The sequence below is a fragment of the Rattus rattus genome, chromosome X (genome assembly GCF_011064425.1).
Source record: "Rattus rattus isolate New Zealand chromosome X, Rrattus_CSIRO_v1, whole genome shotgun sequence".
NCBI classification, from domain to species: Eukaryota; Metazoa; Chordata; class Mammalia; order Rodentia; family Muridae; genus Rattus; species Rattus rattus.
In genome coordinates this window covers 40489557-40514650 of record NC_046172.1, presented here as the reverse complement: position 1 = coordinate 40514650, position 25094 = coordinate 40489557, and the positions used below count along the sequence as shown (strand labels likewise).

Below are 25094 nucleotides of genomic sequence, written 5' to 3'. Positions count from 1 at the left end.
CCCCTGAAGGCAATAAGAGACTGGCAATTCTCATTCCAACAATGGTTGCTGTCATACAGACCCTTCACATGTCAAGAAAAATAGCATGAGCATATTGGAAGTTTGAAGCATATGCCTATATCTAATCAGTGCTCTTAATTTGTGCAGGTCCCTAAAATGGATATAAAAGCTGGTTATGATGTTGGCAGCCAAAAGGCCAAAGGCTATTAAACAACTGAGCAAAACTGTTTGAGGCTCCACAAGTGTTTTTAGAAAATAATTAGAACTGATGTCAACATAAAATCTTTTTTGATGGTTGTTTTTCTTTTTTTTGTGTGCTGTGCGTGTGTGTGTGCGTGCGTGCGTGCGTGCGTGCGTGCGTGCGTGCGTGTGTGTGTGTGTGTGTGTATTTTCAGACTTTAGTAGTAGTCTTCATAGTTCTTAGGGTTCAGGCAATAAAGAATGGCACCCCCAAATGAAAATATAGTTGCCCCCCAGGCCAGGCCATAACCCCAATTGAACTCGTGGTAAATTTTCAAGCTCACAGTTTCAATAAACTTGATTGGATAAAGGACCAGGCTGCAGACCTGCAAAACAACTGGAAAAAAAAAGCAAACAAAATTATGATGTTATTTATAGCAAATAAAACAGCATACATATTCAGATATAAATCTGTGAGCTAATTTTTAATAAAATAAATATATAAGTCAAAAAATTAAAGCACTTCTAATTCTAAATGTTATCCTTTAAAATACTAACAATTTTTTTTCTTAAGCACTATTGTAATACTGTAATCATTGTCCTGTTAATAAATGGTAAGTTGCTATTAGCAATTAATGAAATTAGAAAAACAATATTCATGAATAAAGAAATGATTCTTGTTTTGCAAGCACTTGTACAATTATCACTAATGACAGCACTATTTACATTAAACTGTTACATATAAAATATATAGAGTTAACAACAGTGGCCTCAATGTAGACTTAAACCCTCATTATTTATTTTCAAATTTAAGGAACTGAAGAATTCAACATTTTTAGTGATAAATATGGGCAACATCTTACTTAAGATGTTCACAACCAGCTGATTCAGCCCAATATTCTAGAAAGACTAATCTTGATATCTTTTTTTCTATTACTCTAAATAGAAACTACTTTCACTTTGTCCTTCTCAAAGAGTCCACAGAAGTCATCTTTGTCACAACTAATTATATTCTTTTATTAGACCTTACACATATTTGCATATATATTTCCCACAGGCACTCAAAAAATTAGTGAAGAAAAGGACTATGAATCAGAAAAAACAAAAAGGCTAGGTCAAGACTACTATAGCAGAAACAAAACTTAAATCTTAGTTCCTAGTTAGCTCTCAGCTCTTAGTTCTAACTCAGGAATGAAGGGGAACTATGATGAGTCATATTTAATAAAATAAAACAAACCCATTAATCAGGAAGGGAAGGCTTTTTTTAACCTTCTAAAACATCCTGTGGGTAATTTTCTATGGGAGTTACTATACTGTATTAACAGAAGATGAAATCACCTATTTAAAATTTGTAACTTCCCATTGAATCACCTGTTTTATAATTTCTATTTCATTTAAATTGATTTAATTAGAAAGTATAGGCTAAATTTTCCAAATTTGCCTACTATATTAGTTTTAACACTCAAGAAAGGTGATTCTTTTTTCTATTTAAAATATAGGTAAAAATATACATAAAAGGGGCTGAAAATTACTCAGCCATGCTCATTCAGTTATACAACATTACATTGGCAAAACTATATTTACAAAAGAAACCCAGTATTTCTAAAGCCTAAAGTATTTGTTTTCTGTACCTTTGAAAAAAATTAAAGATAACCCTGATATAAGAAAGACAATTTTTGTTTAAAGTGGTTATTGCTTAGTTCTTATTAAAAGATTATAAATTCCAGGAGTTCAAGGACAAAAATATAAACAATTAAATGTAACAAACTTTTGGTCCAGTGTGCATGTACGTTACACACACACACACACACACACACACACACACACACACACATGCCAGCACACACACACACACACACACACACGTTTTTAAACTAGAAAGGAAAGGGATTTCAATTTTTTTTCTTGTTCTCCAGCATGTGTTAAGGATTACATTACCTATATGATTAACTCTCCTAGCAAGACTACAGTGCAATCACCTGCCTTTGGCATAAAACTGATGGAGTTTGATGGTTATGATTAAGAGCATGGTTCCTCACAATCAATACTTTCTGTAAGAATGAAGAGAGAGCAATGACCTGTCTGATCCTGATAGAATTTTAAATGAAGTTGCCTGGTAGCACACCCCATCAGCTTACATGTGCCTGCCACTCTGAGTTACTAATGAGAGTAGATAAACAGAAAAAGGAGAATTTTCTTTGGTCACCAAAAATAAAACCACACCTTCTTTTAGGTATAAAGTTTTAGATCAGTTAAGCCTCTGCCTACAGCACAATTACATAACCTCTGTTTCTAACCATTAAGTGATATAATATACATTAATTAAAAAACAATGGTTGGCTCTTTTGCTTCGCAGGAAGGAAAAATGCCTATGTTTTTTAAACATCATAAGCCAAGGAATCAATTACAAAAAAGACAAAAAGGAAGGCCCTGGGTTTCGAACCCCCAGCTCCAAAAAAAAAAAAAAAAGAACCAAAAATAAAAAGACAAAAGCAAACAAAACATTAGATACTGGGCATTTTTTCCCCCATTTTAAGGGCTTGTCTTATTATTCTTATTACTGAATCAAAGCAAAAGTAGCCAGGATATGATTAAAATAGGGATGTAATATATATATAAATATATATATTTATTATATATATATAATAAATTGATCCATTCAATGAATACTTGCATTTTTCTGAGTTATACAGTTTAAGACCTTATTGATAACAAGGGAATCAAAGCTACTATTCTCATTTATGGACAGTTCAACAGTAAATGAGTATAAATTAAGTTGGCCACTGTGCATATGATCCCAGCCAGAAACTGAGGAGGCTGAGGCAGGAAAATACTAGAGGCCATACTGCATCAACAAACAAACAAACAAACAAACAAACCACTACTTATCAGTCAGTTTACTCTGAGTATAACAGCACAGCACATAATACTAAGCTAAAATCCAAAAACAACAGAAAGAGTTGAGAACTGCCTTTTAGATTCATAAAGGAATTTTTTGTTTCTGGGGAGGTGATAGGAGCATATACAAGAATTCTGAATGGCGATGCAGCTTAACATAGCAGGAAGGGTGTTCAGGGAACAGGCAGGGTTAAATTCCTGATGGAGAAGTATGCCTCTCAAATAAAGAAAATGCCAATACTGTGGGCTTAATTCAGATAACACGGTAGGTTAAAAACAAAGAAAAAAGAACCAAATAAACCAAACCAAACACAAAATACAAAACACACCCATCAGGCATCAGTTCCTGGTTAGGTTTTAACCTGAAGACCAGAGTTAGGGTTTTGGACTCCAGCCTAAGCTACAGGTAGCTGCTACAGAAATTTGAGCAGAGAAGTAATAACCAATTTGAATGATTCAAAAAGCAAGCAGCCAGTCCCTGAGGTAAGGGCTCACCTAAGCTGCATTAAAGCTTCATTTCAATGTATTTCATTTAGCAAACTCTGAGACCCTATGGTAAGATGTAATGACATAATTTGCAGAAGGCAAGAAGTACAATCCCATTAAGGCCCAATGGGAAAAGTCAGCAGAGCAGGTTGTTAAAGGTAACAAGATGAAAGATTACCCTGAAATGAATGAGCCTTCTGAATTGTGATATTCTCTCTGGACCCACAGAGAAAAACACATGCAATAGAAAAACTGAAGAAAAATATGAACCTGTAATAGCAAACAATTTTTTCTCCATTTTTATAAAATATACAGAAAAAGAAAAATGCCTCCTGGCTGTCAGAATTATTTGTACGGGGGATGAGGGACCAATGTTTGCAGCACAAGACAATGACATCATGCTGTATTTGTATCTTACCACCAATCAATGAAATATAATATGAAACAACGGACATTGTATTTGGTATTCTGTGCCTTTCATTAGATACAGCATTGGGAAAGTTACAGAGCATTTTTGAATTTTAAATGCTGGAATTTACTTTCTTTTCGAAGATGCAATGAAAATTATGATTATGAAATTGCATGACTAGAAATATGAGAGGAACTTAAAGCTACTAATCTCTGTGTGCATTTTAGTTTTGTTTTATCTGCTTTCTTGGATTTAAGATAAAGTGAACTGAATGTGTACACCAAATTGGTCTTGAAGTTATATCAATCCTCCGGCCTCAGCAGAGGATGATCTTGAACTTCTGATTCTCATACCTCTGCCTTCCAAGTGCTGCAATTACAGACACAAAACCCATTATCTCGGTTCTAGTTTTAATCAGGTGTTTGTCAATTAAAACATTCCAAACATTCAACATTTTTAACATTTTAAGAAACATTTCTTGGGTACTTCCTGTGGTCTGGTTGAGGTATTTGTTTCTGTTACAGATCCTGCTAATGCCCCATCCAGAAACTTTTATCCTCAGCACTCTATCATATATTAAATAGATTTCCAGTTGCTAACACTTCCATTTCTTTGCCTCTAGTCACTCAAGTTATTTTGCTCGCCTGTGAAATGATATATGTAAAGTTAATGATCAAGTTCATTAAGCACAACCAACATCCTCTACCAGTTCCTCATAAAAACTGATGTGTAAATATCCTAGAATTCCATTCCTTCTAATAAGAGAACTCTTGAAAGTGTGTGCTTTGTATCAGTTTCTAAACTTGTTCTAATAAGGAATAAAATCTAGCTGCTTCTGGTTTGAAAATCCTCTCTCTTCTGGCTGTGCTTTGAAGCTGTTTTTACTTTCTAGGTTTCTAACTGTAGTCCTTCTTTTACATCTACAATAGGACTACTTGCCCCTGAGTCCATTGTCTTAGGGATTGCTTCTGTAGGAACCAAGTCTGCAGGAGAAAAAAATTGCATTCCTATTTCAGAATTGGAATCCTTGTTCTTATACACAAGAACAGCTAAAAAGAACAAAGGACATAGCCCAAGAGGTCAATATGTTCCCATGTGTCATTGTGGACAGTGGGAGTAAAGGTGAAGAGAAACAGGTGGAAAATAAAGGTTAGAATGGTAAAGAAACTAAGAAAAGAATGTCATCTTGATTCTAGGAAAAGAAAAAAAGAAAGAATCACATAATTAAGTTAGATATTACTAATTAAAAATAAATCAGAAGACCACATTTAGGCACTGAAATGTGTCATTTGAGAAACAACTCAACTAAGGGAATACTCATGTTGCAAACAAACATGGGGCAGGCCTTCCAGCTGGGTTCCTAAATATAGAATATAAAGGAAATTGTAATTTGGATAATAAAAACATTTTTCCTACAAAAGGAATGTTAGGCTATCTGTTAATTAAATTTAATACTCGGAAAATAGTACCAGTATGAAATTAATCAGTGTATAATACATTAGGAAAGTATAATAGGATACTGGTAGGTGGAAAATAACCTGAAACACCTGTGAGTAGAACATCCTTTTAGTTTGCGATCTAAGGTAGATGAATTTTCAGCCAAATAGAGATTAAAAATAACTGCCTATTTTCAGATGATGACAAGGAATAGAAAACACAAGCTTCTAATCAGGGACCAGAGAAAACTGAGAAATGAAAAATTAGTTGCAAGATCACGGAGGAAAGAACCATCACTCCATATAATCACGTACAGGAGGCTTCTTCCAGATATGACAAAAAGGGAGCATCTTTAGTAATGTAATGTATTAGTGCAATAATCGAAAATCTAAATTACAAAACATTAAATATTTTCTATAATTTGTACTCAAAATCCATGAAGGACAAAAGAAAACACTCATTCTAATTATCAGTGGAGTAAAGAAAAACAGACAATGAAGAACCAAGAAGGAAACAATCTTTTTGATTTCACTAAGTCATTAGTGAGGGAAATTGAATGGTGGGTATCAGAATCAACACATCAATCACTGTCAGCTATCCAAAAAGGGTGAGAAGCTTCTATTGTAGGCTATAGTTCAGTCAGGTCAGTCACTTAGTACTTCAGTCTGCAGTCTTTATGACATTTCAAGCTTCTGACTTCCTAAAGGAGTATTGTTTCTGTGAAATAGAACAACTGCATTTTCAGGATACACTCTATTGGGGAAAATAAAAGAAAGGCTACAGTTAAGAATTTAGAAAGTAAAAAGGAATTAGTAGGGCAGCTGGGAAGAGGGAAAAAATTGGTATGAAAACTAAATGCAGTGCTGATTCTTCTCTACTTTTTTTTCTTTTCTATTAGATGTGACAGGTACCCTATAAGATGATTCAGGAATCTTTGTCTTTCGTGTAACATAGATATCCTGAATAGAACGCCCTGGCTCTCCATACACAGGTTGGACCCAGGCCCACCACATATTTATAGCAGATGTACAGGTTGACCTTCATGTGAGTCCTAAACAACTGGAGCGTGAGCTATCCCAAAAGCTGTTGCCTGTCTGTGGAATCCATTCCCCAATTGGGCTGCCTTTTCTGGTCTCTGTGGGAGAGACTGTGCCTAACACTGCAGAGACCTGATGTGACAGGATGGGGGTAATACACAGAGGAAGAAGGGGAATAAGGAGATGCGTGAAGAAAGGGGGGCTGTAATAAGAATGTAAACAGAATAAACAAATTAATTGAAAAAGAAAAAGAAACCCTGGCTTTCCAACATAGTAGTTGGATAACTGGGGATGGGAGAAGCTTAATTAACCTTTACAAACCTAGTTCTTTGACAATAAAAGCTGTTGTATCGGAAATAGAATATGCTTAAGTGTGGCACATGGCAGTTGCTAAGTTATTTATTACTACCAACAATATTATTAGAGATAATACCTGGATATAAATCTAGACTTCTATGAAGGATAAGAAAGTTTTGGAAACTGAAGTAATGGTTTAAACAAGCTGGCAGCTGCTCAAGTTAATTACAAGCGCATCATTAAGATAAGACTTCTGGGAAGAAAGATGATAAATATCTTCAAAATCTGTTTTAGCTGTAAAACATTTCAAAACAAACAAAACTCCAAAGCTAACTCTTTTTAAGGTCAGGTGAAACCTGTTTCTGAGCCTCAATGAGAGAGACTTTATATCATACATGATTGTCCCTCACGTAAGACTAATATCTACATTAAATGTAGTTGTCTCTTCATTAGTCATTCAAAACTATTTCTTGAGTATCCACGAGTACCAACCAGCACAGAAGGCTGTGTCTGGGTGGAATGTTTTCCAAGTGGAAGTGGTATGCCTGTTTTGAAAACAGGTACTGTTCATCTCAGCAGAAACATTTCTTTTGATAGATCTCATTCTCTACATGAATAGTGACAAATACTGCATAGTTGTACAATGCTTGCTGATATTTGAGGAAAACATTTTGTTAAAAGAAGTAATTACAATATTCACAAATGCCAATATGAATAAAAACAAAATGCTCTCAGTTATGCACTTAAAAAAATGACTGAAATGAATTACAAGTGAGGTAAGCCAATTACTTCAGTACATTTAGTTTCAATTATATAGATTTTCCAAGTTTTTCAATCTTACATCCAGATTAATAATTACTATGTGCAATGAACATGCTTTCCAAAAAGAAAAACAATTAAATGTAATGATTTATTGGCTTTTCGTGCAATTTACAAATAACAAGAATGTTTAATGTTGCTTATATGAAAAGCTAACATTAAACTAATGGTTATTTCAAAACAGGTTTTCTATAATCAGTGCCAAAAGAAAGAGAACACAATTAAATCTGAGGACATGTACATTTTTAAAGTGTAGCAGTCAATATAATGTCCATTTTAAGCCTCGGTGCACGGAGTGACACTATATGCATCTTCATATAGGGTTTCCTCTCATTATTTTAGCATTTACTAATATGTAATAGCTTAAGCTAAATCAAACTCTTTATTCTTGCCAAGCCCTTTAACTTTATGTTGTTAAATTCTATCATATTTTGTTAAAACCAAGACTTGTTTTCACAAATGTGTCTATACTTGGCAAAATGTATATTTTAAGGATGAAACGGGAAACAAACTCCTAGTTAATTTTATACAAATATCTACATGGTGCCAGCAATGGACATCTTTACAGTTTTCACTAGTAATTCGGTTTTCACAGTAACTTTGAATATTTAAAAAAAGAACTAGAGTATCTGTATCCCTTCCTATAAAATGAAACAAACGTCTACTATTCTAAAACTGGCTGATAACAATTTCACTTTTAAACCCACATAACATAATGTTATGGGGTACAGTTTACCAAAAAATAGTTCAACTTATTATCTCATTGTTCTGTTCTTAAGTCCTCAAAGACAAGCTTACACCTAAGTAAAATACCTACATTATTTCCTTCTAAAACAGGAAAAGACCCAATGGTAAATCAATGAACCAAGAAATAAGCTAGCTGGTATATCTCCAGTGTGTTTTTTTGTTTGTTACTGTATCATTCCCAATTGAGGCTCTCATTACCCGTGGCAACGAAAATACTGTAGTAAAACAAACATTTCACAGTATGCTATGTAGTCATGCTTTTGTAGTCTGTTAAGAGAAGTTCTGCAGTTATACTTCCACCAGTTTTAGAGCTGTCCTAAGGAAGTATTTAGTCCATAATATACATCCCAGAAATAGTTGAATGGATACAAAAGGAAGTCAGTAATGAATGAACCATTTGTTTAAGATTCACTGTCCTTTCCTCTAGTCCCAGGTCTCCCAGTCACTACTTGATTTTAAGCAGGTTATTTAAGTAAATAAATTAGACATATTTCTAAATTGCTGTTCAGCCCTTTGGATCTTCCTTTTCCTGATGTCTGCATTCTGATCAGTCTTCTTTGTTATAAAACGAACACAAGCTGCAGGGGGCAGTAGAACACTTTGAGTTTTGTAGTTTTAGCTTATGCTATCCTTTAAATCCTGAGAAATTTGATCTATTCCAATTTTAAACAGCCTTTAAAACTCCATCTAACAGCCTAGATGGTTCTGTCAGTGTCTTTATTATTGACAGTCACAGGGGCTTATTTTGCAGACTTCAAATCAGATATGACTGACAGGGAAAATTGAAGATACCACAAGAATATTTTAGTTAAGAGTCAAAATGAATAATATATTCAAGGATATTCTTATAAATGAAAATTGCAACTCACATCAGATAATGAACTGGGCTTTTAACAGTCCACAAGGCCCTTCCCCTTTTAAACACAGCTGCTGGTCTTTTGTTTACATTGTTTGATATTTCTATTTAAAATATGCTTCACAAAATAATGGCTGTTAAATTAATAGACATCCAGCTGCCCTCATACAATTAACTTCTTCGATGTTTCACATTAACTGTCATGATTTTTTTCCGTAAAATAGTGCTTATTTTCCAAAACACATATGCCTTTAAGAGTATATATTTAAGAAAAAATTTCTTGTTTCATGACGGAATGAAAGAAAAAAAAAAATACTGCTAGCTATTGCCCTAAGATCACAAAGGAGGTTAAGGAGTTAAGATTCGGAAGACATGATGCTTAAAAAAAAATAAAAAGACTTGATAAATACATATACTACAATAGCCCAGAAGCCATGTGAAGTTTTTTTTTTTTTTTTTAATTTTATTTTTTGGGGAGATTTGGTGTTTTTGTTTTTGCAATCCTAGAATTGAACCTAGACTCCATGCCCTGTCCTAGAGACTCAAGTCATGCTATGTAAGCATTCTATTACTGGGCTATATTTGCAGCCCAAGAAGTTTATTTATTCATGCTTTTGTTAGAAGTTTAGAATTTGATACTGTTCTATGAAACGCTTAACATGATGAAAACTGGTACTCGGATAAACCTTCAGCCAAATTACTGTAAAATATAACAAATGCCTTTCAATTTTTATGTAAGGAGCAAATACATACTGATGCATAAGGAAGGAGAATGGTAGAATGGCTCATGAATCTTTAATGCTAGTTTGAACATAATGAATATATTTACCTGCTGCAAAAAGCATGACAGCAACAGGTCGGTAGAAGCGCCTTCGAGATCCCACACAGATTGAAATCAAACCCACCAGGAATGCAATGAGTATGATGGCAGCGCCGCCCAGGAGTAAAGCCAGAGTAGCGATCTGCCAATCTAAAAGGAAGAAAAGAAAAGCATGATTTTTAAGCAATAAGCCTCCAAAGAATCAACACAACTCTGCTCAGCACCTTTCACCCTGAAGCACCTCTGGATGTGATTTGTCTGCATGCTAAGCATCCCTTGGGGTTTGAAATGTTTTGTGACAAAAATTAATATTAATATCCTTGTTAAGAAATGATTCCTTCCTAAGCTCAGCACAGTCTGTAGGGCAGAGTTTTGCTGCAATTCTTACATGGGATCTTCAAATGTTATGTTGAATGTCCGTCTCCATAACCTACTTTTTTCAATATTAAGATTAAAATTTTATTTAAGTATGGAATTAACAAATTTTAAATATAGAAAATAAGGATAAGGATGAAGTATATATAACTACCATTCAGATATAGATTTTAGATATTTACATCACCATGAAACTGCCCTTTTGCCTTGTCCTAGTCAATAACTTTCTTACTACATAAGCTAGTGACAAGATCCAGTGTCATGACTAATTTAGTTTATTCTGTTCATAAATGATATGAACTATTTTGTGTTTCTAAAAGTCATCTTATTATTATATGCTTCAACTAATCAGTATTTTTTTTTAAATTTCATTCCTTTTGGAAAGCCTTTCTTCACCTCATAAAAACTCCAGTGTTTAATTTCCATTCCCTCACTGCTAAAACAATTTCCCAGTCAACTCCCATCAGGAAAGATTGTTGTTGGTTTATTTCATTTCACGTGTCTGTAGTCACCATCGCCAAAATGGTTTCTGAAGTAAGGAATTTCAGAAAGTCACACAAACTGTAAATGATTTCTTAGCTCCTTTCTTCAATCAAGAACAGGTAAAGCTATACTGACCACTTAGCATGTCTGATTGAATGAAAAAAAAAGAAAAAAACTCACTGATGACAGTTTATCGTTTCTTATAAAAATGTAGCCATGGTATAACAGAAAAATGATGCATTTTTCAGTCAATGAAACGAAAGAAGAATTTGTAAAGTACATATAGATCAGGAACCATAATATAAAGGATATTATAGGGACTGACACTTTACAACATAGTAATTTGAATGAAAATCCCAGGATGCCTCTTCTCAATTTAATGTATGCACAGGAAATGCAAATAGATTCTAATCAACTGTTAAACTTAAATGCAGTTCTACTCAAAGTCCATAACCCATAACACTTTGATGCTTTTCCCTGAAATTATCCTACAAAGTGTCTCAAGTGCTGAAGTATGAGAAAGGTTTAGCAGAGAAACACTAAAGTCATTCTTTTTGTATTTATTGTTGAACACCCTGTTCCACATCCTTGCCTCCAAAAAGCTCTGGATGTTTCACTAGCTTTCAACTAGAACCTGAAGAGCCATCAGAAAAGAAATACATAAAACAGATCCACAGATCTCAAAATATAAGCATCAATCACAGGAAAGTAGAGAACATTTTAATGCATCTATTTGTAACAAAGCCATAACTTCAAACAAAAGTGTATCTGGCTTTCAACTAGAAGTTAAAAGGATAGCTATATTATGGCATTTTTATTCCCTAACAGCATGTAGCTTTAAATTTAAAAGCTGAAAGAGTAATCCTTGTACTTGGAAGCCTCTAAATTACTTTGGAAACGTTTGTGCATTGTAAATTATTTGAGATAATGGAAACTTGTAAGTTGAAACTGTTGAATTAAAAAAAAAATCGGTATAATTACATCAAAGCAATAAATAGGTAACAAAGAAAAGAGTAAAATCCATGGATGGATTCACAGATCAATGAAACCCCTGGCGTTTAAGGAGCTACACCATGAATAATTTTCGTTGGATTACTACTGTTAACAAATGATTATCACTTTAAGAGAAATCTTAGCTTTCTTTGAGTAGAGATAAATCTAAATAGCCACCTCCTTAAAAGTATCAATACAAACTTACAATAGATTTCTTTTCCTGCTAAGATCTTCCGTGTACCTAAAACATGTGTTAAATGGCACAGTTTGTATTGTTTTTTAATTTTAACTCAAAATCACACAACACATAGTCTCGACCAGGATCATCTAGCTTTTTAATAGCTTCAAAGACCCAAATCACACATTTATTTGCATTTTGTAAAGACAGACTGAGAAAAACATTCAGCAAATTTTCTGAAGAAAAAAACAGGTGAATATTTTCAGCCTTGTGGGTGATGGTCTCTATTGTACCTGCTTAACTATGACATGGTGCGAAAGGGGCCACACATAACAAGAAAATTAACAAATGCAAATAAGAACATATTACAGAAATGAATGGTGGGCCAACTAGATGGCTCAGCAAGGAAAGGCACGTGCTGCCAGGCCTGAGGACCTGAGTTTAATCCCTGAAACACATCTGATTGAAAAATACGGCTACTCCACAAGCACAATGACTACAAAACTGTGCACACAGAGACACAGACACACACACACACAACAAATAAATGTAAAAACATTAAAGCAAAAAGAAAAAAAGGGTAGGCTGATTGGCTGGTTTTCTAGACTTATATGACTGTGGTCAATTTCATTTTTCTCCTAGCAAAGCATAATCAAACAAGTGAAGTCACATAACAATAAATTGTTATTACCAAGTGATACTCATACAAATCTGAAAAGAAAAGAAAAAGGAACAGAATAAAAATTCCTAATTTCACATAAGGTTAAATTTTCTCAAGCAACGGTATTCCCTTTCATATAGAAAAAAATGCCAAAATGCAGTAGTAGACACAGGAAAAATATGTGACTAGCAGAAAGTAGAAACTAGGAAAGGAACATCTTGCAGACCAGGAAATATATTAAAAGCAAATGAACAAAAGCAGTCTGGGTTTTCTACTAGATCGCCTGTATTAATTTTTAGTGCTGGCTTTATGGCTGATGCAGAACACCTCTCTAGACTTAAAGTCAACAAGGAAAGACAATACCCTCATTGCTGTGATATTGGTGCCCTTCCCTTTGGTCTGCAACCAGAGGTACAGCTCAAACAGAAAAGCTGTTTAATTTTCCAAGAGAGACTAGAAATGGACCATGACTGTCACTGTCCTGGCCCGAAGCCATGGCTTTGAACTGGGATACCAAGACTATATTCCTGGTAGAGAGTGCCAAGTTTTTAAGTATTGTCAGAATGTCCACTGGGAAGAATTCATTCATTCAGCCTGGTTGGTTGCCTAGGACTTCAACTTCACATTCCTGGCCAGATAATACTCAATTCACCAGTATAAACAATGGTTATGAAGGACTACTATAATCAAGGAGATCCAGTATGCTTTTAAAGAGTCTGGGCCTTTAGAGCTAAAAACAGAGCTTCTGCTTTGTGTACCAATACAAGCCTCGAATCGAAAGGACAAGGCCAAGAGGGGATCTTAAAGTCATGGATAAATAGTTAACATTCTCTTTGCTCTTTCTGAACAACAGTAGCAATCATGGATTAACCAAAAACAATAGCTAAAAGTATACATGAGCCATTGATACAATCAGGTTTTACAATATTTATTTTCAACCAATGTCTAAAATTGGATTTAGTACAAATGTAGTATAGTCGACAATTTAGAGAGAATATAAAACGAAAGCCAAAAATACTAAAATGTATTTTACTACTTATTTTTAGTTCAAAAATTTTAATGTAACATAAAAAATTGCTACCTTACAGTCAATGTCTGTAAGGCAAATAAAAATATAACATTTGTAATTTTCAGATCTACTTCTTACAAGAAAGAAAGTCATGTGTTTTAAGTTTTTATAATCAGTTAATCTCTATATTGATCTTCGTTTTGCTTCCATAGAACTGAGTAAGATCAAGTAAAAAAACCTGAGAGCTATGGTTCTATATTCATTTTAGACATTTCTGTGAATTATGTTGTGATACTGTAGTGGAGCAGTAAATAGAAAAAGCAGTTTTATAGAATATCAGTGGTCTATGGCACTGATTTAAACACCGTAGTGCTTTCTAACATTACAGCAGCTGATTGCAAATCTGAACTTCTTTTCCTAAGATTTGAGAGAACAGGTAATAATCAATCTTGAAGCAATTCTTAATGTTCTTAGTGTATAAAACGGGTGAGGCCTCAGATGACCAGATAATATACAAAGTGAAATAAGGTTGCCATATTACATGTCACATTCCCTTAAGGGTATATGGGTAAAATGACAAAGGAATACATACACTGGAGACTTTGGACCTGAACTAAGGGAAGCAACAACTTGAGACAACTGTGTACTTGCCCTAACAGAAACAAAAGCAAAAGTAAACAAACAAAAATGCATACACACTAAGTATTTCCTTCCACAGTAACAGGATAAAAATCAGGAAGCCCCTTGTATTATACTATTAAGTTAAATATTAACAAGTTAAATATTAACATGTAGATCAGGAAATAAACTTGAGTCTTCTTTCAAGGTATGTTTACTAACATCAGACTCCCCATTGTCTATAAATACATTAGTAGTCTACAGAATTGTACTGACTTATTTTCAGCAATATAACACGTGAGACTAGTCAGAAGTTGCCACTACTTAATGAAAATTCTATAGCCGATGTTACAACTGTCCAGCTGAAGAACTGTCTTCCCACAGGAGAATTCATACTTAAAATTCATTAATGATTTCCAGGAGAGGAAAATCTTATGAGGATCCATGTTTATTTTGTTTGCTAAGTTCTATCTTATATAAATTTCCGAATCTAAAATTGTTCCTTTGTCACAAAATTAGATAAAATAAAGAGGAGAAGTGCACTTTTATTTTAAAATTCAAGTTCTATTATTTGAGTGAACAGTATTTCTCTAAATATAATATATGCTTTAAATTAGTGGATTAAAATAATATGTTGATGTAATAATAAATTATTTACCATTATCTACAATTCTCATTAGAAATTAAAATATGGACTTTTACAAACTTGTAAAATCATAATAAAATTTGTCTAGCACCCACATGGATTTTTATCATTAATTCCCCCAGGAGGAAATTATATTATTTAAAATGAAATCCATAACTTCAGTGAACGTCACTCAGTAGGTCAGATAATAAAAGTGATTTTTACTTCATTCCTCATAAATTTTCCCCATATTCTCCATAATTTACCAAAATGAATTTGAGCACTTTCACCCACTCTAACCAAACAAATATTTCTGACCAATCTTATTTAATTGTAGGATATACTTATAACAAAACATTTCAATTAAAATTATGTGGGTGACAACTTAGAAAGATAACTCATTATTGTAAAATCTTTTCTACCATTAGGAACTAAAAACATGGATGTAATATATTTAAGGAAAAACATGTTCTCAGTAACAGGTGAATTCCTTGGGTTCAATTACAAAATTTTTATTCAAACCCTTGAAGCTGTTATTTGCTAGTTTTGAAAGAAAAAACATCTCTTTTCTTTAACAAAGGGACCTCTTAACTAGTTCACATAGTTGTATATTAGAAATCTCAGTGGAAATATAATTTAAAATCTGAGTACTGTAACATATGGTGTTTCCTCTCAAATAAAACTGTTATATACAGTGCTTAGCAAAGAGCCTTGGTATTAAATCATGTTTTAGCACTTACACAGAAAGAAAGACAACATCATGCCAAATGACTGCTATATCTTCATGTGCTATATGAGGAAACTTTCATTGGCATTCCACGATGCTATTAGCTAACAAGCACTGCTACTTCTCCATAGTAACTACTAAGGAGTACTTGTTCCTAGATTTATTAGGTCTGGTAAACCGAAGGCTGTTTCCTTTCAATTCTTAATAAACAAATAAAAGAAAAAGAGAAAGGAAGGAATTGAGGGAAGGAAGGAAAGAGGAGGAGAGAGGGAGGAAGGAAGAAAGGAAGAGAAGGAGAGGAGGAGAACGGAGAGGGAAGAGAGGAGAAGACTCTTATGGTGGGACAAGTCTTTAATTCCAGACTCAGGGAAGCAGGCAGATCTTTGTGTTCTAAGCCAGAAGAGGCTACAGAGCAAGTTACAATACAGCCATAGCAACAAAAAGAATCCAGTTTTTGAAAAACAAGCGAAAATTAAAGACAAAATTGCAACTTAAATACCTGGGTTTATTTGAGAAAAGCTGAAAGCTGAAAACCCACAGATGGAAACAGGAATGGTTAGCCTTCTAGTCACAATAAGCTTTAAAAATACTTTTAAGACAGACAGCTAATAACATTCAAAAAGAAGGAAGATCTTCAAATAGACACACACACACACACACACACACACACACACACACATTAAATAATGCAGTAGTAAATACTGCAGAATAAAACAGGTGAGCTAAAATCTCAGACAGCTCTTTCTTTCCACTCCCTTAGGGAAGAACTTCTATTGCTTCATTTTCAGCAAGTTGTAAACTTATTTCATTAGCTTAAATTGTACCATTTGTTTCATTATCCCCTTAGGTCTCCCTACCTAGCACAGAAGACATACTGGCTAAGTTCAGATCAGGATCTACCCCTTCCTATTCAATGAATTAATGAAGTTAACTTGGCCGTGCTTTCTGAGACACTAAGAAAATGGAGATGCTGCTAGGAATAATCTCCCAGTTTCATTCCCAATAGACTATGGCAATGTTTTGGTAGGTATTGATTTAGAAGTCTTAAACATGGCATCAAGAAAGTCTTTTGTAAAACAATAGTTAAATTTTAGATTTGGTGCCTATTTCTATATAAATAATATGGAATTGAGGAAATTTCATTTTCCGTTTTTCCTACATCCTTTTTTTCTAATAAGCATACGGTTTAAAGAAACTGTATATATGCAAAGTTTGTGTCACTATACTGAAATGATTCCTTAAATTATCAGTTTAAATTTTACAATAGTTAATAATCATGCTGACAAACTAAAACAGTCCACATGTTTTCCTGCTTCTTTGGGAGACCACAAATGTCTTTCATTCTTGTGTGTGTGCGTGTGTGTGTGTGTGCGTGCGCGCACTTTATAAGTGAGGTTCTTTGTTGTTTATGTGGCAAAGATTCCAAGAGAAAAGAAAATCACTAGTTTCTTCCAATCCAATATCAACCGGACAGCAAAAGAATTGAAAGTGTCCTTCTCTAATTTTCAAGAGAGATGATCTATTAATCTGAAGAGTACACTTCAGATTCATCTGTCAGTGCCCTTGACATGAAATATTTAAACCAATATCTAATGAGCCTGATCCTTGGTTCTATGAACTCAAAGAGCAAAGGCAGTTGTACCTATATGTACCCATATTTGCATTTATGTTCTTATGCTCATCTCAGCCTACAAAAATAAACTCTAAATTCTTATAAGTGACCAATCATTGTAACCATGTATTGGCTAAGGGTAGTATTTATCCAGGCCAGGGATTATTTACATATGGATTAGAAAAATCAAATCCAAAAGCTACAAATGTAGTTTGCTTTGTTCTTCAGAGGCAATACAGATTTTGGAGATATATAGCTAGACCGTATCAACTGGTATGCTTCAGTGAGAGGTGGAGTCCAACTGTCCACTTAAATCTGAGCTAGCCACCCACATGGCTAGGTGTAACCAATAGAATGTAACAGGAGAGCTAGAAGACTTCCCAGCTGGTTCACAGAGAGGACTGCTCAATTAAAATTCAAACTCAGTAGGTAACCACTCTAATTATCCAGAGATCCCCATGCTAAAAAGACTGCCTGCAAGTGCTCTGGAGGCAAGACAAGTCTTTCAATCATTCCCACCGAAGTGCCAAATTCTTAAGCAAAAGGATAGAGAAAAGATCAATATCCCAGTCCCTGATTGCAAAAGTCATGCTCATCTGTGACCACAGATATCAGGATCAGGGACAAGTTAAGACTCATTATGCTCTGTGTGCTTATTCCTGACCTTCAGTGTTCCATAAAATAGGCTGGCTATTTTATGCAACTAAACATTGGTAGAGTTAGCGTTTTTATCACAAACTGAGAGCCTGATTAACTTATGAAAGTCTCTGAAACATTTCAGTCGTTAAGCGCCGTATCCTGCCTTTAATAAAAGTTCTCTGACCATGACCTACCAGAGGCTTTATTAAATGCTATGTAACTCAGATGAATATTTAAGCCTCATATGAAAACAATTACTTCATTATCCAATGGAAAAGGAAAAATTACTTACATTGAAAACGAACATTTTGAATTTGCTCTTCTAAAGATATAATATGAAAGAAAAAACAGTGTTTCATGTATCTAAACTTCATGACATACCATCTGAAGAAGTTAAGTACATTTTATATGCTGACGTGACTGGTGAGTGGCCAAGTTCTGGCCTTAGAAGGAAGCTGAAGTCTCATGTAGTCTTTCTTCATAATAATACTTTGTTCTACCATTAGATTATGCTATTACTTAGCATAGTTCATATAGAAGCTTATTGCGGAGACTTATTTTGAAATACCTACAAGCATTTTCATTAATAGAACCTAGAAATATTGTCTATAGCTTAGGTCTCTCTAAAAGGTATAATCAGTAAACAAAATGAACAAAATCTTGAGGTTCATTTCTTTTCGAATGCACTATTTTGTGAGCAATGTTTTGTTGATTTTGTTTGTTTGTTTTATTTTTATTGTTTTTAATACTTGAAATTAGTTTACAGGCCAGTTTCACACTCCTATCAAAAAATACTTTTATTTGTAATAGACTCCTAAATGACTCTGGAACTATAATTTTTCTGGATCTCTGAGCAAAGAAGGATTCTACTTCACACAAATTAAAATATCTTTTAGTGAATTTGAAATTGAAGAAGACCTTAAAGGAAAACAATTCATCATAAACATCTTGATTTAATCATCCTGGATTTTCTTTGGTTATTTAGTTAAGATGCTAGCTAGTACTGGTACTTTTCCACCCACTAGTGCATCTGTCCTGGTGATGTTCTTTTAGAAGAAGCTAGATGAGGGTATACTTGTAGTGAGTACACAGCTTGCTATCTGTAAAGGTACTCATCAGTGTCACCTCATCTCTAGGAGTACCTAAACTTTCCTGGACCAAATCACATTGTGAGGTTTTCTGATGAAATTCCATTTCCAAATTAAGGTGTAGTCTCAAAATTTGCCAAGATGCCAAGAATCTGAACTTAGAATCACTGAATCTAAGATTTTCTAAGAATTGTAGGTGTTCAGGCAGTTCCATTTATCTTAAATCACATCTCAGATAGCTTTACTCATAAATTCCTTTTAAAGGTCATTTTTCTACTAAAGTTAAAATCACGAGCTACATGTAAGCACTCTTGAAAGAGCTTTCTGTCAACTGAAAATAATAATATTCACACGATTTAGCATAGAGTATCCTGTCATTTCAAAACTACAATGACTCAGCTACAAAGGCAGCATTCTTGGGGCAGTGCACCAATGATGCTATTAATATTCCTTGAAAAGGGTACTATTTGATCAAGTGTTTTGTTGATTGAAAAATGATTAAACACACCCTTGTTATAGTCCCAAACCACTCTCAGTTAAACCTGTTTATTGGGCCACCTATGTTTTTTTATTTTGCTGAATCAAAAAACAGACAGTAAAAAGCCATCTGCTTCATAAGAAGTAGCTTCATATTAATTGTTTTGAACAAAAACATAAAATCATCCTAGGAATTATACAACTTCTTAATGTGGAGTTTAGTGAACCTTCACTCTGTGTGTTCTTGCAACTGCTATGACTATGCAACCCTATTATATTCTAAGGGAAATGTTATCAAACAAAACAGAAAGCGGTGGTTACAACATTATAAAAACTTTGAAAAGGACTGAAGACATTAAAAAGCTGTACAAGTGTACTGGGGAAAATTATCATTAGAAAAGAATTCTATAGCAGGCAGCCTTGTGATTACTGTATATTCCAAAATTTCCCCACCCTACTACCAGTGACAACCAATTCACTCTTTTCTCATTTGTCTTCCTAGAAAACACACAAGCAAAGATAAATGCCAGTGCTATTCTCCACATTGAGAATTGAGACTCTAGTGAAAAGCATTCTGGCTGACTGACAACCAGATTACTGCTTCATACTAGAAGTGCTGACGCAACCTTCGATATAACAGGACACAAGAGGCATGGCTCTGCTCTAGCTTAAAACCACAAAAAACAGTTATCAATAGCAAACAAGGCATATTTGGTACCAAAATTCAAATGTAAGTTTAAAATAATGGCTCAGGGGAAAGTTTCAGTAGAAACTGGGTCTAAGTACGGAATGCTGTCCTCAGAAGAAAAGCATTCCAGAAATTTTTCTTCTTAAAACAAAACCTTGCCTCTTCAAGGCAGTTTTAATTCTAATTAAGACAAAGGCTTTTAATTAAGCCCTGAAGATCCTGGAGAAGGATATTCTGTAAAACTGTCCTTGGTGGGTTTTCCCAAAGTAATTGATTTTCCAGAGAGAATGAAGTCAATCTTTAAAAATATTCAGAAAGACATTTTGTTCTATCCCTCTGCTACTATACACAGTGAACGGACTAAATAAGCAGTCCACCATTGGAACAGGCAAGGACAGGATTCCTGGGCTGATCCTAGTGTCCCTCTTTGTCTCAAAACCCTGGGTGATAGAAGGCTCAAGTTCATATAACGTCTTTAGGAGCACATTTTCTAAATGTGAACAGCAATTTTCTGTATTTGTGGCCCTTCCCTTCTCAACTTTTTGCTACAACAGAAAGTCAAGAACTTCCACATAACTTGTAACAAAACCACCTCTACTTGTAACCCACCTTGTTATCTTTTGGGAGCACAGAAATCTGTTTTTTTTTGTTTTTTTGTTTTTTTTTTTTTCAAGCAAATGAAGCCAAAACTGATTTAAGGAACACAGGTTGAAGTGCATAGAGACAGAATAAGGGGCGGTGGCTTGGGGTGGGGGGAGGGAGTCAGAAAGTGTGCCTGCCTTTGATTTTCCCTTTGCATAGTCCTAGGGACACCATATTTGCATTAAGCTTATGTGTCCTTATTTGTCCAGATGTAATCTTTGGACATTTTTTCTTTTACTCTTTTTTTTGGGGTCTAGTTACAAATTTCTTTGTAGCTAAAAATCAATGGGTATGGAGGCAATTAAGGAAAAATTAGCAAACAAACTGGAGCTGCCTCCACTCCATTCCCCACATTCCAGGCCAAAAGAAAAGGATAATAGCCTAAAAAGAAAATGGGAGCTGAAGCTGGTTTCTCCAACCTATCTGAAAAGTCTTTATGCAATCAGTGGGCTATTATTTCAGGAGACAGAGTGAAGGGGGCAAAAGATTCACGTTGCTAAGGAGACCTGCTGAAGCTGGCATTACTACATAAATTTCCATTTCTATTGATGGGAAAAAGAAAAGATATTTTTTCCAAAGTTTATTTGGATCCCCTGGTTACCGAAGAAAGGCATTTTGTAGGTTTATTTTATCTTTAGTTGTAAACAACTAATCCTGAAAGAATTAAAAGGCCGGAGTGTTGACCTCCTGCTGCCAACCAGTCCCCTTCCCTATGAATCAATCAACAAAGAAAGCCTTCAATAGGTATTCTGAGGTAAGAGCAAAGAAAAGGCCTTTGTAAGCACAAAATTAAATTTCTGGAAGGAATTTAACCAAGTGAACTAATTTCCCCTGTAACAAAAACGTAAGACAAAGAAAAGTCGGATTTTTTTATGGCCTTTGTGCTATTTCAACTTTATTAGAACTTGAAACGTTTTCAGCAAAGCTTGAAAAATGTCTCATAGAAGACATGAACCTGTCAAGAAGGGATTTAATGAGTTTCTCAGGTTAGTGTGTGAGTGTGAGCTTTGCTTGCGTGTGTGTGTGTGTGTGTGTGTGTGTGTGTGTGTGTGTGTGTGTGTGTGTGTTAGCGCACACGCTCGAGCATAAAAAAAGCACCAGCAGAGCCTTCCTTTTACATTCCTTAATCTGTACACCAGCAGCGGAAGAAACAGAATTCGAGTGGGAATAGTTTTCAGCAAGAAATTGGAAGTTGGCAAATTCCTACGAAGAATAAATGGGACTCTGGGAATGGGGGCGGGGGGTACAAAACAAAACAAAACAAAACACTGGAGGGTCAGGAAGGGAATCAAGTCACAAAGTCCCTTTTGAGCTAGTAGCCACAATGGCTACCGCCTACTCTCCCCTGTTTCCCATCCACCTACAATTTTCATTGCTGGCTGAATAAAGCACAACTTTCCAGGCAACTGTGAGTAACAAGCTCGCGGAGAAACGGACTGGAAGAAAGAGGAGTTTCTTACTGTGGGAGTGAAAGAAAGGCAACTCAGAAGCAACAACGGTGTCGCCAAAAAAGGAAAGGAAATTCATCAGTCTCTCCTGACTCTCCGTATCCCTCCCCAAAATTTAAAGGGACACACACACACACACACACACACACACACACACACACACACACACACACACACACACACACACACACACAAACTCACTCTGGGAAAAGCCAAGTAAAGTGAAAACAGGGAGAAATGTGGGCCTAGAGGAAAACTTGGGCAAATTGCTCTTAGAAGATTGGAACGGAGAACCCATACAGATTTGGAGCGTTTTACCCATTTCTTTTTTAACAGGGGTGTGGAAGGCACTGCGTCTTTTACACGCCACATGGTTCTCGCCTTCAATGATAACAACTGCCCAAAATAGCATACGTGTTACTCCAAAGCCGGAGAGACCATCAAGGGAGGAGCAGAGAGCTTAGGAGGTCTCTGGAGTCTTGCCTACCCGGACCCCTTCTGGAGAGGGGCATATGCGAGAGGGTCCGGGGGCCCAAGGGTTAGAGAAGGACCAAGAAGATAGGGCAAGGAGGAAGGGAGGGAAGGAGAGGAAAGTGGGGGAGGTGGCTCCCAGCGAGGCGGTGGCAACAGAGGAGCCCTGGATGGCCACGCGGGAGCAAGGGGCGCGGCGCGGGGTTGGGGGTTGGGGCTCACCGCTGCCGAGCGTGGACTCGCAATGCCAGCTATCCAGGTTGGCGGGCTTCCTGCAGGACTCCCACAGGGACAGGTAGTACTGGTGGTCCGCGGTGACCCAGGCCGGGCTCAGAACAGCTCCCAGATCCAGACACAGCGCCAAGAAGATGCACACCAGCCCGACCAGCTTGAGCGGGGTCAGCACCGACACGCGTACCTCTTCCATGCCGCTGCCAGCCGAAGCCATGCCCGGGCGCCGCTGCGGCCCTCCACGACTCAGGCGAGGACGCCAGGAGGGTCCGAAGAGCCCGGAACCGGACTTCCCGAACAGAAAAGTGGCGGCACACGCACCGAGAACTCCTACCTCGGGGCTCTGTTCAGCACACCGAGCTCCCAACGGACTCGCCTAGCTGGGACGTCTAGCCCTAAGGAGGTCGTCCGCAGTTGCAGCGACAGCAAAAGCACAGAGAATCTTCAGCAAGCGATCTGCCCGCGCCCGCTCCTCCCTGGCGCGGCCAGTCTGGCTCCGCCCCAGCCCCGCCCCAGGCTGCGGGAGGCGGCGCCTTACCAGAGAGACGGAGGGTCTGCACCCGGGCGGCGGAAGGCTCTGGCTCCTGGAGCTCTGGCTCCCGCCGGTCTCGCCACTAATCCCGTGGTCACTGCGCGCAGCAATTCTCCTCTGTGGCCAGCCCAACCAGGATTGCTCCGGGGTAGCTCCCTCCCGCTGTCTCCGGATCACGTGGCCTTTTCTTTCTTAGGGAGCAGGGATTGACCATTTTTTCTAGATCTCATCTAGTTGTGGCTTCCTAGGCTGTGGCCTTTGGAGAAAAGATAAGTTCCACACTCAGAGACGTTCTGCCCTCTTGCCAGCCAATTCACATCAGGAATGAGGTGGTGGAAGGAGGAGAAAAGTAACACTTCCCCACTCTCTGATCCCAGGACTAGCCCAGGAGCCACCCCTCCATTCTTACCTTCCAGCTCCATATTAAGTCTGTTCTCAATCTGACAGCAGCCTTTGCTCTCCCTCTGAAGGGCAAGTGGGATATAAAATGAAATGAGAGATTTCACAAAGTGTAAACATAAAGCTAGCCCTATTTGCAACTCTGGTCTTCTGCCCTTTGTGTTTTGGCTAAAATCCCTAAATTTCCCTTCACTGTGTTCAGCTAGATGTGAATTCCTACCCTCAGTGTTAAGTTTTTCCTATTTGTCCACAAGCTCTACTACAGGGCCTGGGATAGGGAGCTGTGGTTTAAGGTTCCTGAATGGGATTAATGCATCTTCATAGATTTTTCATTAAATTCTCTTACACAAGAACTTTCCAAAGCATACTGTCTTGGTTCATAAGGAGGGGCTTCACACTTTTAGCCAATTTAAGAGAAGTGTACACACCTTGAAATTGAATTTGTGGTGTTTGATTGTAGGAGGGGGTTGTTTCATGTCTTTATTTTTTTAACTACTCTCTATCTTGCCTAAAAGGAAAAGAAAACAGCAATTTAGTGACCAGATCACTGTCTACAGATGTTTCCAGAACATTTACCTTTTCAATCATTTAGTGTGAAAGTCAAAAATGAGGACGCTGACCTCAAAAGTGAAGGTGAACTAAAGAACACCCTCTGGTGTGCTTCCCACCACTCACATAATATCATCCTCAACCTTAATGGCTCTTATACTTCCTGTGCAGGGATGAATAAGGGGGTCCTTAATAGTTATTCTCTTCTAACCTCCTCTTTCCACACACAGCACATTTTGACAAGAACACTTGGAGCAGAAGAAGCAATCAAAGTAGTACCAGGTCTGAGACAAAGACAGAGAAGCCCTATGTGAAATGAAACCTGAAGTTTTCTTACAACTATAAAAAGGTGAACTGACTATCTTTTTCTACCCTTCAACCATTATCATGTTAATTACTTCAAGATGCAACAAAAACAAACAAGGAACACACTCAAAAGAGTTCCTTCCTAGATCTTCCAAATGCTTCTATGGTGCAGAGTACTAAATGCCCCACATGTTACTAAAACAGATCCTTAAGAAACACTGAAAATTTCCAAAACTGATGAACTCTGGTGACAAGGGCTGTGATATTTCCTTTAGCTCAGATTTACACTTGCAGATTTATAATCCAAAAATAATCTTTAAGAAAACTTCCTGAGCATGCTCCAGGTTATAACGACAT

At 36.4% G+C, this 25094-nt stretch overlaps 1 protein-coding gene across 1 annotated transcript; it reads right to left on the bottom strand.

The window, feature by feature from the left end:
- Positions 1-365: 365 nt before the first annotated feature.
- Positions 366-23534, bottom strand: Tmem47 (transmembrane protein 47). The gene is made up of 3 exons (XM_032889923.1): positions 22943-23534; positions 9996-10136; positions 366-577 (listed from the first exon to the last, which is right to left on the bottom strand). The coding sequence occupies exons 1-3, from the start codon at positions 23166-23168 to the stop codon at positions 399-401; spliced, it is 546 nt and encodes a 181-aa protein (XP_032745814.1). The 5' UTR covers positions 23169-23534; the 3' UTR covers positions 366-398.
- Positions 23535-25094: the final 1560 nt, after the last annotated feature.